Here is a 16995-nt window from a genome sequence, read left to right on the forward strand (position 1 = left end):
TCAATTTTATTTTGATCATATGTTTTTTAAGTAATATTACATATTGTGTTTGAAGCTGGCCACAGTTCTTAAACTCAAGTAAAAACCATCCTTAAAGGAGCACAGAATGGAGAATTAATGGCTCTGCTGCAAAAAAAGCCTGGGTTTTGTTTGTCCTTTATCATGGCCATGTGTTTCCATTCTTGTTCCTGCACATCCCACTCTACAGAAGGAGCTGAAGAGTTGGGAAGACAGATTGACAAACGGAGAAATTTTATGCTTGAAGCTGCTAAACAGAAATTTGAAATGTTTGTCATTTGTCATGGGGTTATTTTGACTCCTTTTCACACATACAGTTGCTCTAATTAGATAATCACAAGTGTGTGTCAGATACTAAGAAAAAGAAGATCGTATTTTAAAAAATTTGGATCATCAGATCACAGGCTCAGTTGATTACAACACTGTCCCTGGGTGCCACTCCTTTACTGTTCACAGTTGCATAAAGAAAAAGATGTGTTGGATATGCTCTTCATTTCATAGTGTCAGACAGCCAAATAGGTGTTTCGACTGACAAAAGTCCAATTTAAGAGAAAGATAAAAAGTATAGTTCTAGCTAGCTTGGTTCATGGTGCAGCTGCCTTTCCTTCTCACTGATTTATTCTTCTTCAAAAATACAAGGTGGGGACCTTTAGTCTGTGAAAAAAACAGACTGAATCAAGTAGATATAGAAGAGCAAGCTAAACAAAATTGTATGGCCCTACAAATATTTATCTACATATTACATTTGTCATCAAAATTCATCTGTCTGTCAAAGGACAAAATGTCCGAGACCACAGAGTTGCCAGCAGCTGCTTGTCCTGGCCATTGCTATTCTGCTGTTTCCTCTCAGCTCAATGGGAGTTGTTTTACATGGTCACTCTGGCAAGGAGAAGCATTTGGTTTTCTAGTGGTTTTGGAAAAGAATAGAGAAGGGAAAAGTAAATTCAGAAGAACCAAAATACATTCATTTTCTAATTTAAATATAAAGCAAAATAAATGGAAGGTGCAGAACAAGTGAGCAGGAAAATAGATTTATAGTTGAATGTACAACAAGTAGATGAAAAACTAATCTTGAGCTGTCATTAGTGGAGAAATTGGGAACTGTTAATAGTGAATTCTGTACAATGAAAAGTATTTGTCAGTCCTTACGCCAAAACACAAAATCTTGGTAGTATTTGGTGGTCACTGGAACGTAGAAATGTCTGTTTTAAAAGAAATTACAGGCTTCCAACTCACTTTCATCTTATATCAGAATGAAAATCCAGCTCTTTGAAACAAATTGTGGAAACTGAATTGAGTGAAAACGTCTCTTCATCCTACTAAAGCCAAAGCTTTGGGAGTTGGATGGGGGAGGGGAGGAACAATTAGTACTCAGATAATTTAAGTGAAATTGGGACTGGCCCTCTTGAGCCTAACAAGGGACTTGATCTCTCCCAGCAGTGTTCTAGTAAATAAGCAGGAGTGGAAGCACTGTGTGTTGCTAAATTTACCTTTTACATCTTAGGAAATATAATAATGAGCTTGCAGCGACTGGAGAATTGATTCTGCATTCTCAACTGGGAATAAACAGGCAGCTCAGCACAATGCCCTTTTCCTTTATTCCTTCCCCAGAATGATTGTGTGCAACCAAGTGATGAAATATATTCTGGATAAGATAGACAAAGAAGAAAAACAGGCAGCTAAGAAACGGAAGCGAGAAGAGAGCGTGGAGCAGAAGCGGAGCAAACAGAACGCAACCAAGCTCTCAGCTCTGCTTTTCAAGCATAAAGAACAGCTGAAAGCTGAAATACTGAAAAAAAGAGCACTTCTGGACAAAGATCTACAGATTGAAGTGCAGGTAAGGACAGAGTCTCAAAGGCTAATTTGATGTTAAGCTGGGGAGAACATTTCTGTGTTAATCTTTGTCTGTTTGCTCAGTGAGATTTTAAGGGAATTTACAGGAAGAAGCTGCGGTTGTGGATCTCTGCAAAGCTACACATATGTCCTTTGAGGGCCTCTTGGTTTTCTTCTGGACTGAAATTACCTGCTTTCATGAAACAGCTTCTGATAAGTTACAGCCAGTGGGCCATTGTAGCCCAAGTGTGTCATCCCTTAATATTATGTGAATTGTAGGTTGAGAACATGAAAGAAATGCATATTTGAGTGGATTTAATTATTTTCTTCTGGTTAAGCATGGGGATTTTTGCATAGATTGTAACCCTGTCTTGCAGTTATCATATGAAGTGCCTCCCTCTATTTATTCATTTAATACACTTCAGGAGGAGCTAAAGAAAGACTTGACTAAAATTAAGAAAGAAAAAGAAAGAGCCCAGGCAGCAGCTGCTGCATCTGCAGCTGCAGCCATGGCCGCTGCTGCCCCACCACCAGTGCCACCAGCACCACCACAGCCACCGGCAGCCAGCATCACCTCCTCCTCCTCCACCATTGTCCCCATGCCAGTCTCCTCCCAGAAGAGGAAACGAGAGGAGGAGAAGGATTCCTCAGCTTCCAAGTCCAAGAAAAAGAAAATGATTTCTACTACCTCAAAGGAAACGAAGAAGGACACAAAGCTTTATTGCATCTGTAAAACGCCTTACGACGAGTCCAAGTGAGTAACGATGCCATAGCCCCTCCTGCATGTCCTTAGCTTTAGGTTTAGTGTCAGCTCTTAGTGCCAGGTAGTGCTAGAAGTGGAGGTAGTGGCAGGTTATTGCAGTGATCACTAGGGTATAGAGAATAAAGTCTCTATTTTCCACTAGCAGTTACAAATATTAACATACTCGATTGATACTGTTACTGTGTGTGGTTTATATTTACTCGTTTGCATGTCTCCATTGTGTGACATTCCTGTCTCATATGCACATACTCTTTTCTTTTTTTTCCCTCCGCTCTGTTACTCTTTCTTTTGCTGTTTTGCCTCTGCCTCAGAAGCAAGTGACAATTTGGTTTGAGCAATTTCTTTTTAATAAGTAGCTGATGTTTTTCAGAAATAGCTTTGGTACCGTCTTCCAATAAATGACTTTTTTTTGTAAGGCAGTACCCAGTAAAGGGGGCTCTGAGTCACTGGACTGCAGTTCACTTTGGACAATGTTTCAGGGAGAAATGGTTTCCATGTGTTACTATTTGCATTCCAGGGTTGATAAAAATCAATATTTAAGCATTTGACAAAGTGAAAACTGCAGTTCTCTGTAGTTTGATTCTGACTGTGAATGAGGAAAAAGTATTTATGTTATGTACAGAGCTTGTGAAGAAATGCTGTAAGTGCTGGAGTGGAGAATCCAGTGGATTCCAGGGGATAGTGTTACATGTTCCTCCTTAAGGTAGAGGTGACTAACAGCAGTAGTTAGTAATGGTTAACATCTGAGAGCTGTGCAGAGATGTATGTACAGTAAGTCTGACTTCAGACCAATTCCAAGTAAGCGACAATACCCAAAAATACGAACTGGTACCATTTGGTGGTACTTTAAAGGCTGGTAACAGGAAAACCATAGATCTGGAGTGATGCATTCACTCCATGGGTCATGGTTCTTCATTTCAAGTTTAGGGCCAGGACTACGAGACCTCTTGGTTCCTTCTAGCCTTTTTTGGGGTTTAATTATGTTTTTTTAATAAAGTTGAGATCTTGAGGTTTTGAGTAACTCTGACCATTGCACTATTACTTCAGCGTGGGAAATGGGGCTGCTCCCTGGACTGCCAGTGCTGCAGGAAGAGCAGAGTGATGCTCTGGCTGTTATGTCACTGTCACCTCTGAGGGATGTCCCCGGCCTCACTTAACTTTGTGTCTGTATCAGGTTTTCTGCTATCCAGCATACTTAGGAGGGACCCTGTTCTCTGGCTGTGATACCAGAGGTCTGTGTGTTACTGCATCTGGAGTTAGTGAGTGAGCAAAGGGATTTGATTGTCAGACTAACTCTTTGTGTTGACTCTAGTGATCATAGAGTGAATTTCGGTAGCTTGAATTGAGAACTGTGCTTCCAAGAAAATGAAATGTTAATAACTCAGTAGTATCCTTAGCAATATGACAGAGCTCTGCTGCTTTGCTTTTTGTGAATCTTGTATTTGATATTCCTACAAATGATGACTATACTGTTGAAGTACATAATCCTTTTGCTATTTGGAATTAGTCAAGTTTTGAAACAGTTTTCTGAGAATTTTTTTATTTTTTCATATATGTATATGTAGGCATTGGATACTTTTCCTCTTTATGCTGGTGTCTCTTTTCTACTTGAGAAAAGATAGGTGTGCTACTTGAAAAGCCAGTTTGTGGTATTTTATGAATACCCTGTGTGTTTCTTTGGATTTAGTAAAGCCTTTTAAGTTGTTTTGTGCTGTGTATTTTATTGCAAAACTATTACATTTCTTTCTCATTCATGATACTCCAGGGTTATAGGGATTTGCTAATACTGTTTTCAAGGATGGTCAGTAAGGATATCTTTCCAAGATTCCTGCTTAGATTCCAATCTATCTGTTAAAGCATAATGTGGCACCTGCTCCACATTCCAGTGGCAAGGCTTAGCACCTACACCTGGATGCAAATGTGCTTCCACATCACCAGGACCAGACACGGCCTCTCTTGGGAACAGGGCACAGGCTGAGTTCCTTATAGTTGTCAGAATCTATGTCTAGCCATTCTTTATGGAAATGGGGTTGTGTGATATTTATTTTAGGATTTGCCTGACTGAAAACAAGAGAAAAAGCAGGATCTGAGTGTGCAGGATGTGTGCAGAGGCCCAGGAAATCAGAGATGCTTCCTGTGGAACATGGGGTAGCTACTGCCCTGCTGGTGCAACGCCCCAGGGTGTTGCCTGCAGGCTGACAGGGTGGCAGGAATTCCTACAGCAGCACCTGGCAGGGGGTTGAGGTCTCCAAAATCCAGGAGGATGGAGGTTCCGAGTCTGCTTGCTTTTGCTTAGGCAGAGAGAATGGATGTGAGTGTTGCCCATCTGGTTGTCACTGGTCATAGGTGTGTTCTGAGAGATCCATACACGAGTTACAAACATCCTGGCATAATATTTTACAGTTTCGTCACATCATTCTGTGCAAGGTCCCATTCCCATGATTCTGTCCCTGGTTCCCTTCACTTTGTGTCATACCATACCTGGTTCCGTCACACAGCTGTGTCTGAGAGGAGGCGTTATTCAGTCAAAATTCCACTTTGTCACAGTTTTAAGTAGTTTATTATCAGATTTCAGTGCACATCCCCCTCAAAAAAAAACTCCAAGATTTAAAATTGACAGTCATGCCCTGACCCTATTTTCTTTCGTATCATGTTACACCAAGATGTACCTACACACTGCTGGTTGCATGTTCTTGTAGTGTACTCGTAACTCCTAGCTGGTGTTTGCGCTTTGCTTTTGTTTTTTAAATTAACTGAGACCTACATTTTCAAACTTTAAGGAAATGTTTCAGTGGCTTTTGAGCTGCAATTTTGAAAATGTAAACCTTTTTTCTTTGGCCTTGTCTTTTTGTGCCTTTGACAGTTTTTCACACACACATTGAAGACAGTAGATTTTCAGCCCATAGTTTTGTCAAGTCTGGTTACATATTAATATGTACATATCAATACATGTGCATTTTGATGAACTGTCAATTTAAATTGACCCAAGTGACCTTACTGCCAGTCTAGCTGCAGCATGAGATGTTAGTTTGTAAGGTTAGGGAGCAGGGAAGCTGAGACAGAAAGTAGCCCAGCAGCAAGTGCATCAGAGAGAAATGCAGGGAAAAGTTCCATGCCATTTGAAATGACAATTACATTGTCATTTTCATTGTGAACACTTTTAGGTTCTATATTGGCTGTGATCTTTGTACTAACTGGTATCATGGAGAATGTGTTGGAATCACAGAAAAGGAGGCTAAGAAAATGGATGTGTACATCTGTAATGAGTGTAAACGGGCACAAGAGGGCAGCAGTGAGGAGTTGTACTGTATCTGCAGAACACCTTATGATGAGTCGCAGTGAGTTCGGATAAGAACCTCTTATTCCATGTCTAGGTAGCAAAACTGCTCTGACTGTGCTTTCCTGTTCCTTGCAAAGAGTAAACAACTAGTTATTCTGCATATATTGTATTCATTCGTAATACAAATTGCTTTTCAGTAATTGTCTCCCCCTCCCAGATGTTTCTGTTCAGTAAATGTTTAGGAAAAGTGAACTTTCTCAGGGTGGTCAAAATATATTGTGGTTTTTATTTTTAACAACAAACTACCAAAACACCATGTACTTTAATTGGGATTTATTTTCTTTTTTAATTTTATTTTCTTTAACAGGGGATGGTTAGAAAGACTAAAAGACAAATGCTGTATTTAGTGGGTTTTTTTGTGCTTTAATCTGATCTGGCTGGAGAACATAATTTTAGTAGGGGGGTATATGGTTGGTATATGATTATATATATGTGAATTATATACATCTTTTACTGTAAGGCTTTGTGTCATAGAATACTCCGTGTTCAGTTACAAGACTGAAGCTTCCATATGAAAAGTGCTTGTACAGAGTGAAACAAGCCGTAGTTGTAGTCCAGTTTGTGCAAAATGCATCTTGAATTGGTTTGGATACTGGCTGGGTGAGACTTCTGGCTTTACACTGTTCCTTTCATCTCTAAAGCAGAGGAATGCTTTTTGAAATCTTGATTGCTTGAAAGTGTAAAATTTAGGAACGTGTTTTGAAATGGTCTGTAAATACAAAAACAGTTGGAGTAGAATTTGTCACTCTGAAATCTGACGTTACCTGTTGTCTTTAATCATGCCAAGTATCTGCTTGTGTGCAGGTGATGGCAGGTTTATGGGTTTAAATGTAACCTGGACTTGAAATAGTTGAAGCCACTGACATTTGGTTTGGCTCTTGCAGATTTTACATTGGCTGTGACCGATGTCAGAACTGGTACCACGGGCGCTGCGTGGGCATCCTGCAGAGCGAGGCAGATCTTATTGATGAGTACGTGTGTCCACAGTGCCAGTCCACAGAGGATGCCATGACTGTGCTCAGTCCACTCACAGATAAAGACTATGAAGGGTTGAGGAGGGTCCTGCGCTCCTTGCAGGTGAGGAGATGGGTGGCAGCATCAGGGAGTGTGACAGACCCAGTGGGTCTGGGAGGAGGGTTTTGATTTCTCTTTAGTAGCTCTGAGATTTGAGGGAATAGCAAAGCTTTGGCACTGTGTCAGCTGCAAACTTGCTTGGCATTATTGTCCTGAGGAATATTTACAATAATTAGTAAATCACCACTCCTGAGTGGGTGAAACTAAATAATCCCTTCAATGAAAGGCTTTTAAAGGAAGCAGATTTAGAATCCCAAAAGGCAAAGTGGGAGCCCAACTGCACAGGGTATGAAGAGTGCCATGTTCTGTTCTCAGATCAGTTTTCTGAGGGTTGTGATCTATACTTCTGTACTTTGAGAGTTACCAGATTTCAGGAGTGTTCTCATAGGGGGTCATTATCAGCATGTAAATGATGGCATCTTGATAATAAGAATATGTCACTGTCCAACAATACAGTATATTTTTGGTTTCTCTGTCACTCCCAAATAGGCTTTTTCTGCTACAACTCTAAAGACTTTTTAAGAATTCTGGTACAATTCTTAAAACTGTGGTAACAGAAATCCTCTAAGTAATAATTTGCATTGTCCTGTATTTTGCATACATTTATAAAAGCATATTAATTTTAGGGTGCTAGAAAGCACTCTCAGTAAATTCATTCCATACTTTTCCATGCAGCCTGTTCAGAACAGTATCCTGTTATGTCTGAATTTCACAGTTTCCTGTTTTGAAGCCGAACTACTGGGTCACTGGCATTTAAAACTTTACCCAGTCATCAGATGAGAACTGGTTCCTTTTTCATATAATGCTGCACTTCTTCCTGAAATTCAACTCCAGACCCCAACAGATAAAAGGATGAAAATATTTACCTATTAATAGTACCTAGTTTAACTCGATTTTATATTTTAATTCTCTCCTGTTTCCCTGCCAGGCTCACAAAATGGCGTGGCCGTTCTTAGAACCAGTAGATCCCAACGATGCACCAGATTATTATGGTGTCATCAAAGAACCAATGGGTAAGTGTTGGTGAGAACAGCCTGAGTGAGTGGGTTTGGGCTTTGGAATAACAAGTTAATTTCCTGCTGACTAGTTCCAGCCATATTTTGCAAAATTCACAGGTTAGGCAGATGAAACACTGTGATTTCTCACTGATACATTCAGAAGTTCATGAAGGCTGTTTTATCTACTTCTAGGCTGACTCCTTCACCCTAAATAACTGCCTGTCTTACAGATGAAATGTGGAAGTCAATGCAGCAATAGGATAGAACTCATGTTTTTAAATTTCTTCATTTAAAGAGGACAATTTTTTTCTGTCTTTGTGCATGAGCTTCTCCTCCAGAGGCTGAGCAGGATGTGATGCTATGGAAGCATGACGTGCACCTTAAGATGGAGTTTAAAATTATCTTCATATGACTTGATAGTAATAGTAAATTTTGTTTTATGTGTAATTTATCTTTAAAGCTGCAGGAACAAAATGCATTCAGATATTGTGAATGTGGGCGAAGTTGAAAGGGAGATGCTGCAGCTTTACAGTGCTTTACTCTAATCTTCTTAGAGCTCACCAGTTAAAACTGGATAAGCACTTGGATGTGAAATTTCTTGAGAAAATCTATCTCCTGGCAGAAATGGTGTTGGGAATGTTATTCCTTTCCTTCCAGTATTGAACCAATACCTTTTCATATCTCTAAATGAGAGCCAGTGTGTCATTAGAGCTTTCTCACCTACTCCTTACTCATCCTAGAAATAGGAAAGTTCAGTTTAGTATCTTGGCAAAATGTTGTGGTATGTTGACTGAAAACAGTATTTTGTTTAGAAATTGTGTCCTTTTCTGTTCCAAGTTTTGGACTGTGCTGTTATGACAATGCTGAACAATTCCTATTCCATGGTGGATGGGTTAAAGTTTATAAGGAAAGCTCAAATTACGATACTGCTAGTGGAGTAAACAGAAGTGCATTTAGCCCTTTCTGACTTAAGTAGGAGGAAAAGGCGCCTCTAAGTATACAAGTAAATCTTAGTAAAATACATCAGGTAATCCAGACCCATCTGCAGTTTGCACACATTCGGGCATTACTGGTATCTCAAAATAAGCACCTTAAGGACATTTTTCAAGGGCAGATAGTTGTTTTTCTGGCTAAAAGTGCCACGAGACATTTACACAGCTATATTTGTATTTGACAGGTTTTGTTCCTCTCCCTGTTTTTAATTGATATGTGGATTAAAATGGGACAATTACTGTTCGTATCACCATTCCTGTCTCCTTAATGTGTCTGATCAGTAAGGATGTGAGCTCTGGAATTTTGCATGACCCTGCACTTGAAATCTTTCATCTGTGCCATGTGTAATGTGCATATGCCCATGAGAATTGATAGTTTGTTCAAAGCAAGGCAGGAATTCAAAAAATAGTCAGGAGGTGATGGCTGTTACATGTACATGGTACCTGAATCTTGGTTGTCTGACCTTCCCTTCATTTCTTCAGAAAAAGCAGGGAGCTCCTTGCAAAGGTTTTCCCTGGTCATTGTGATTCTTGCATTTTATTGAATTTAGCTGCACACAACATATTCATGCCTAAGTGTCGCTTCTGAGGGAGACCTACTGGTGTCACCAGTCACAACCAGCATTCCTGGAAAAGCCTCTAACCTGGATAATGCTTTGTTTCCCACAGTCTTGACAATGTAGATTTCTGTTGAGAATGAAAGTGTCTCATTTAAATAATATTTGGTTTCTTTGAAGACCTTGCAACCATGGAAGAAAGAATCCTGAAACGCTACTACAAAAAGGTCACGGAGTTTGTGGCAGACATGACCAAAATTTTTGATAACTGCCGTTACTACAATCCAAGTGACTCCCCTTTTTACCAGTGTGCAGAAGTTCTCGAGTCCTTCTTTGTACAGAAACTAAAAGGATTTAAGGCAAGCAGGTAAGCTGGAGTGTTCCTAACCACAGATGTTGCATTGGCCCCTGAAATCTCCTTTCTAAGCTTATCCTGCATTCATAGAGGAATTTGCTGCTCTGTGGCCTTTCCTGGAAAATTTTGTCCAAATTAAGGTTTAAATACGGTTTTATGGAGGTTACTTTGGAATGTTTATTCAAAAGGAGTTGTAAAAAATTCGGGTGGTATCATAAATTTGCAAAATTTGAATGATACTTCAACTCATTGCTGCAGAAAACTTAATGAGAGTAATTACTGATCAGGACAAATACTGTGTCTGAGTTGTGCTGATGTTCTACTCTGCAGTAAATACTTCTCATGCTAATAAGAGACAATCCTGCTGTGAAGCTTATAATCAAATGAAAGAAATTAAAATACTTCAGTGTTACACCTTCTCTCATCTTTTTATAACTTACCACCTTTGAAACAGAGGGAATAAGTAAGGTTTAAAGTAGGAGACAGAAAATGAAACATAATTCAAAATTTACCTTTTAAAATTAAACTTTCTTTTAAAATTATTTTTTCTGAAGAAGGGCTGATGTAGACATAGATACAGACATTCCTGGAAAAGAATATGCATTTTTCTTTCCAGTTCAATACTGTAATAATAATTTTTATCAGGTAGTTTTCAACCCATGTTTCTGTCACTGCCATTAGCTGGGTCCCCAGCACTCACTGTGCTTGCACGCTGATTTCATTGCTGCATTTTATTTGTTATTGTTTTTCATTTATACCATCCGTCTTCTTTCTTTTCTTGCAGATTGTGATATCTTTAGTCTGAACTTTTTAACTGGAATCAGAACTGGATGTTGGGGTCACTTTCTTTTATTGTACAATTCAATGACATTAAACTGCCCTAAAAATCCAGGTCATTTGTCTAAAAAGTAAATGTTTTTGTTGCCAGCAGTCACAGTGGTGAACATCACTGTATTAACAAAAAATTGTTCCGTTCCTCAAATACTGTATTGAGAAAAATGAAAAATTCATCATGGAGACCTTGTATTTTATTGTTTAAGTCACTAATAAAACTGTGAATGTCAAAGAGGAGTTTTGCTGAACTCTGCTTAGCAAAAATGTGACTTTAACATGCCTGTTCAGTTTTTTTTCTTTTAAGTTAATCCAAAGAGTTCTTGAATAAATTTAAGCAAAGTAGACCTTATTATAAATATTTACAACTAAAAATGTCTTTTTGCTTTCCTTTCAATGGACTACTATTATGTAAATATGTGAGTAAAACTGATTTCAGGCATTTTGGAATATTCCAGTGACACACTGTATTTTACAAGTACCGAAATATTTGTATTCTGGAGGAGAAAATAGGCTTAAAATTCAGAGAAAAAATTATTTTAAGTGTCCTTTTTTATTTCTGAAGGGGAAAAAAATAAATGGAAGCAACATGGTGGTAATTCCCTCATTATGATTTATTTTTGGCAACACCTTGCAGCAACTGTGTTCTCCAAATTGAAGGGTGCTTAATTCTTCACTTTCTTCTGTATTCTGCAGGTCCCATAACAACAAACTGCAGTCTACAGCTTCTTAGAGTTCAGCGTGTTAACCAAACACACAAGCAAGGATCTGGTTGTCTGACAATTTTTAATTAAGGAGCCAGATGTTTTTAGTCAGGTTATCCTGACAAGACTTGATGTAAACTGCGTTTTTATTGGTCACAACAGTCAAATTATATTCTTGGCTTATTTTGTCCAAAGGACAAAGAAATAAAAATCAGCAGCACCACTTTCTTGTCAAGATCAAGTTGTTGTACTATTGTGGCAGAAGCAGGAAAACTTTGTTTTGTTGAAGGAGAAAGAGAGAAAGAAAAAAGATACAGTAAATGGGGTCACATTTAACTCCATGGAAATGCCACGTCTGTTCTTCAGTGAAGAAGCTGGTTTAAAGTCCACACAGAAAACTTTGACTGTATTTATTTATTGTTGCAAAAAAGACGCTTTTTTATTGCTGCCCTCATTTGTCAGCTAATTATTTTTTCTTATAAAATCCAGCCCCGGTTCCATGTAATCCATTCTGTATCTTAACATGATTCCTGTAGGTAAAAGTACAAGAAGACCTCTAGATGTCTTTTCTTTCTATGAAAGGAGCTGCTATGTACACATGTGCACATACACAGGACTGGGAATCAACAAGGAGTTTATCATTCATGGTAGATTAAAACAAGCTTGCATAAAAGTTGGGCTGAGTGGTCATGGACTACAGACTCTGTTGCCTTGAATATAACAAACAGTACAATTTGTCATTTACTCTGCACCAGACTGAACTGAGTAAAATCTATTTGAAGGTATCTTGTTTGTAAACATTTGTCAGATTCTAATTTTTTTTCTTTTGTATTAAAATTCAAAATATGGATGTATATGAAACAAAATAAATGGAGATCATTGTTCTCCCCACAGCCGTAGGTGTGTTTGAGTGTGCGCTGACACGTGTGTGTGACACTTCGGGGATCTGTGCAGGAGTGTAGGGATTGCAAGGAACAGGGGTGGGAATGGCCAGGGAGTGGGACCCAATCGTGTTCCAGTCCCGTTATCCCAATGAAACATTCCCACAGTGGTGCCACAATGACTGTTCCAGCTGTGACAGGGTAAGAGGTGTCTGTGAGGTGTCCCTGCCCACTGGAGCTCAGTGATCTTTGCCAAGTGCTCTGGGAATGCTGAGCACCACCTGTAGTTGCGTCCCTGGGAGCCTCCTGGGCTGCCCCAGTGTTCCCTGTGGGAGCAGTGCTGCCCTGAGGGATGAACTGGAGTCCAAGAAGATGCAAATTGCAGATGAGGAGGCTTTTCTTTTGCTGTGTGTGACTGACTTGCTCTGGTACCTGTCTGTAGTTCCCAGCCCTGGTTTCCCTGCAGCTCCTCACCCACCTGACCAGCTTTTGCACTAACTCACAGTCAACTTCTGTTCTACAGTGGTCTGGGATTTACCTGATTTATGGATAAGCTCCTTTTGGGTTTAACCTCACACCTTGCTATGCAAGAACCTCCTCTGTTATTTTTCTTAAAAAGATGTTGCTACTGACCACCCTTTCTTACACTTCCAGCTCAGGTGTTCAGGTTCTTCTGGGGGGATTTTATCTACTAAAAACCCATGTGTTTTTGTACATACAAATGTTGTCATTTAAACTATCTGTGAAAATTACTAATTGTTCAGTGTGGAAACAATCCATTTATGCTTCTGAAAGTCAAAGAAGAGTAGTTGCATTTAGGTTATGTTGTCCTTTGACATTTTAAAAAGATGCTGCATATTGTAAGCAGTGTGTTTTAATGCGACAAGGAAGAATCTCACCTTTAACAGCACTGGGACATATCCTGCATCTCATCCCAACTTCTCAGCATTTCTGTACTATTTATTCATACCTAAATCCATATTGACATGATTTAAATCTTTCCTACCTGTAGGCAATAGATTGCTGTTTTTAACAAATTGTGGCAAACTGAAGAGTACTTTTTTGTACCTTATAGGACACATCATCCTAGACAAATAAAGTAATGTGTTTGACACGGATTTGGTGGTGTTTCTAATGAAACATTTGATAATGTTATTGGATATAAGCCTTGGCTTTGCCAGATCATACGTAACTGTGAATCAGGTTGATTAGGGAAATAATCCATACATGCAATTTAATGCTGCTGATTAATCACCCAACCCAAACCATTCTGTTATTCCATGAGAGCCTGTTTCATTGGGCAGGTCGAGGTACTTCTCTGGATTTATTGGTGGTGATGTTTTATAGTTAAATGGTGTTACAGAAAATAAATCACTTGTGATTAATCCCCACCTGCTGTAAAGCATAAAGTTCATAAGGTTTGTGATCTCTGCTCAGTTCTCGTCCTCTTTGTATTTTATAGATTATTGCAACAGTTGTTTTGAAATGGTCGTATGTTGTAAGAGGTATTGATAATGTGAGCTGTGCCAGCTTGATTTTCCTTTTCTGTCTCTTCAAATTTGAAGCAATTATCCTCAATCTCAATTCAGTTCATGCAGAAGTTAATGGAGATTTAAAGTACAGTAAGAAGTTTGGCTTACCCAAAAGCCTCGAGTAAACTCCCTGGACAGATGGGATGACAACAGTTATTCCTGTACACATGGATTTCTGTGTGGTGCTGGCAGAATATTCCATAATTATCCTGCTGGAAAGAAAATTATGGACTGTGAGGTACCAAAATTACCATGGCAGGTGTTGAACGTGACCGCTATCCAGTTCTCAGTGTGGCTGTTGATGGGAGAGTTTTGAAATAGCAAGTGCAAGACTGGAAATCCTCTCGATCTAGGAATTGTTGTTCAGGAGTTGTGTTTAGTATGTGATAAGCCTTTGGGAATGGCTCTGCAACAGGATGGCATGCTGCAGAGGATAGGTAGATTTTGTGCTCACTCATGACATGCAGGTGGACAAGAAAGCCTGATCCAGCGCCCCTCAGCCCGTGTCCGGCTGTGTCATCGGGGTGGGGCAACTTTGGGAGCAGCCCCAGCCCTGCTCCTGGTCCTGGCTGGGCACGCAGCTGCTGGGACACAGGTGTGTCCTGATGCCCCCGCCACTCCCCTCACCAGTGGACAAGATTTGGGGCACTTTGAAGCTGTGTTAGGGGTGAATTCGGCCCGCTCAGAGAGGGCAAAGGGACAATTTGAGAGGCTTTCTGGGGTGTCCTTCTTTTGCCTGCCACCGCAAATCTCCCCCCTCCGTTGGTATTCTCTGTCCCGCCTCTACTGGTCCCTCCTGTGTCCCCAAAAGCCCCCGCAGAGGGAGAGGGACCCCCAGTATCCACTGGCCGGGGTATATGGAAAGCCCCTCCCCTGTTACCCCCACCCCCAACTGCGTCCTCGTCCCCGTGGACTTGCAGCCTCCGAATGGGATGACGCTGACGCGAGGAGCGGACCCTGCACTGGCCATACGCGGAGAGATTTCCGTGGCTCTGCAGGCACCACTGCTCACCCTTGTCGGAGAGAATGCCTATGGCGGCGGGCGAGCGGCCAATCCAAATGGGGCTAGGATGACAGGGGTGGGTCGCGGGGGCGGTGCCGCGGCGCCGGGGAGCGGGCTGGGCTTTGCTCGGGGCCGAAAGCGGGGTGGGAGGGGCAAGGACGGGCGGCGGCCATGCAAAATCCCTTTCTAGTGTCGACCGGAGCAGGCTGCCGGCCCCGCTCAGCACAGGGAATTGCAGCGGTTTCAGGGCCGCACGCGGGCGCAGAGCCGGCGGCAGGCGCCGGCCGGTCGGGGGAGGCAGCATGGGAAGGGCTCTGCGAGGGCGTGAGAGCGGCGTGGGACTTGCCGTCAGGTGATGGAGTGGGGCAGGGCTTTATGGCGCCAGTATGCCGGGGCTCAGCTTCCTGGCTGAGATGAAGCGCACCTTTGGGCTTTTAAGCAGTGCAAGAGCAGAGACGACCTCGAGAAGAGACTTTCAGATTCTGTCGTACATAGAGGGCAAGAGTTTACTGCGGAGCTTGCTCTCGCCCACATTCTCCTCCTGCCGGATTTGCTCCCGGGATGCCAGTGACTGTAGGAAAGGGGCACCCCGCAATAGGACATTTCTGGCTCAGCTCTAGACACAAATGTCAAGGGCAAACTGTCTGGCACTGGCCTTTGGGCCTCAAAGCTGCCAAAGCCGGGCCTTGCAGGGAGCTGCAGAGTGCCACGGCCCTGGCCGTTTCCCAGAGAGGGCTGGCTTCGTACCGGGGCTCAATCTCAGCCGGCAAGGAAAGCCGCAGCGTGTGGGGAACGAATCCCTGCTGTTCTCGTGCCCCAGGGCGTCCCCCGGGAGCAGCCGTGCTCCAGGCCGTGACTGTCACCTGCACACCTAAGGACCCGGATCTGCTGTTCCAAACCACGGCTGTGGCAGGGACAGAGACACGAGTGGCCACAGAAGTGGCCAGTGCACTGTCCGCACGCTGTCCCTGCTGCTTCTCCCCCAGCCGCTGGTGGGGCACCAGCTCCCAGCCACCCACTCCTAAAGCCACGGGCCCACTGGGACACTGCGGGGGCTCGTGGAAGCCAGCGGCCATTGTGACACAGTGGGGCCACACAGAACCCACGGTGCTTTGTGACCCCGTGGCTCCCAGGAGACCCTTTGTGATGCTGTGGAACTACATGCAACCCTGGCTCCACTGTTACACCACAGAAGCTCAGGGAACCTAGGAGACCCTTTGTGACGCTGTGGAACCTGACAGAAGCCTGGCTCCACTGTGACACCACAGAAGCTCAGGGTGCCCTGGAAACAGTGGGGCCTTTTGGAAGCTGACGGAACCCTGGGCACCACAGTGGCGCTATGGAACCTGGTAGAACCGAGGGGCCACAGTGACACTGTGGGGTCTTTTGGAAGCAACGAGACCCTGGTGGGAACCCATAGGATGATTAATCCTGGCAGGAACCTGCTCCAGGTGAGCTCCTCTCTCTTGACTTGCACAGCTGCTGCTAGGATCCTGCTGCGGCACTGGCTCTTCACGGGCTCACAGCTTCCATTGGGAATGGCTCTGCAACAGGATGGCGTGCTGCAGAGGATAGGTAGATTTTGTGCTCACTCATGACATGCAGGTGGACAAGAAAGCCTGATCCAGCGCCCCTCAGCCCGTGTCCGGCTGTGTCATCGGGGTGGGGCAACTTTGGGAGCAGCCCCAGCCCTGCTCCTGGTCCTGGCTGGGCACGCAGCTGCTGGGACACAGATGTGTCCTGATGCCCCCGCCACTCCCCTCACCAGTGGACAAGATTTGGGGCACTTTGAAGCCGTGTTAGGGGTGAATTCAGCCGGCTCAGAGAGGGCAAAGGGACAATTTGCGATGCTTTCTGGTGTGTCCCTCTGATGAGACTGACGGCTGGACTTACTTCCTCACAGAGTCAGACCTAAAGACAGTCAGAATTTACCCGTGAGACTTTTTACCGTGAAATTTTGCAGCTTCAGTGAAACCCACAGAGAAAGCCAAGAAGATAATCAATGAGAACATGTTCAGGACACAAGGAGAGGATGTTCTTATTATGGGTCGTTAAGTGTGTACAAGGAAGAATTTGAGGATAATATGTAACAACTATACTTTTGCTTGTATAGC

The 16995-nt window shown here is 42.5% G+C and overlaps 1 protein-coding gene and 1 long non-coding RNA gene across 17 annotated transcripts in view; one reads left to right on the forward strand and one right to left on the reverse strand.

Annotated features, from left to right (window-relative positions):
- Positions 1-13464, forward strand: part of BPTF (bromodomain PHD finger transcription factor) — a 54023-nt gene extending 40559 nt beyond the window's left edge. For 8 of the 12 annotated variants that reach the window (XM_032128839.1, XM_032128840.1, XM_032128842.1 and 5 more), the window contains 7 exons: positions 1630-1855; positions 2277-2605; positions 5779-5952; positions 6839-7031; positions 7957-8041; positions 9756-9942; positions 11458-13464. In XM_032128839.1, coding sequence (XP_031984730.1) covers positions 1630-1855; positions 2277-2605; positions 5779-5952; positions 6839-7031; positions 7957-8041; positions 9756-9942; positions 11458-11494 — 1231 coding nt within the window. In that variant the 3' untranslated portion in view covers positions 11495-13464. Of the gene's footprint in view, positions 1-1629; positions 1856-2276; positions 2606-5778; positions 5953-6838; positions 7032-7956; positions 8042-9755; positions 9943-10714; positions 11337-11457 lie in introns of those variants that run through there. The other 4 variants (XM_032128852.1, XM_032128846.1, XM_032128841.1 and 1 more) reach the window with 3 other exon arrangements.
- On the reverse strand, positions 11865-14986 carry LOC116453461. 5 transcript variants are annotated; one of them, XR_004243821.1, is made up of 3 exons: positions 14835-14986; positions 13987-14087; positions 11865-11995 (listed from the first exon to the last, which is right to left on the reverse strand). It is a non-coding gene; the product is annotated as an uncharacterized LOC116453461 (long non-coding RNA). The 5 variants fall into 5 exon arrangements; XR_004243822.1 differs by having other exon boundaries at positions 14765-14986; XR_004243823.1 differs by having other exon boundaries at positions 14891-14979.
- Positions 14987-16995: the final 2009 nt, after the last annotated feature.

The sequence above is a fragment of the Corvus moneduloides genome, chromosome 19 (genome assembly GCF_009650955.1).
Source record: "Corvus moneduloides isolate bCorMon1 chromosome 19, bCorMon1.pri, whole genome shotgun sequence".
Taxonomy (NCBI): domain Eukaryota; kingdom Metazoa; phylum Chordata; class Aves; order Passeriformes; family Corvidae; genus Corvus; species Corvus moneduloides.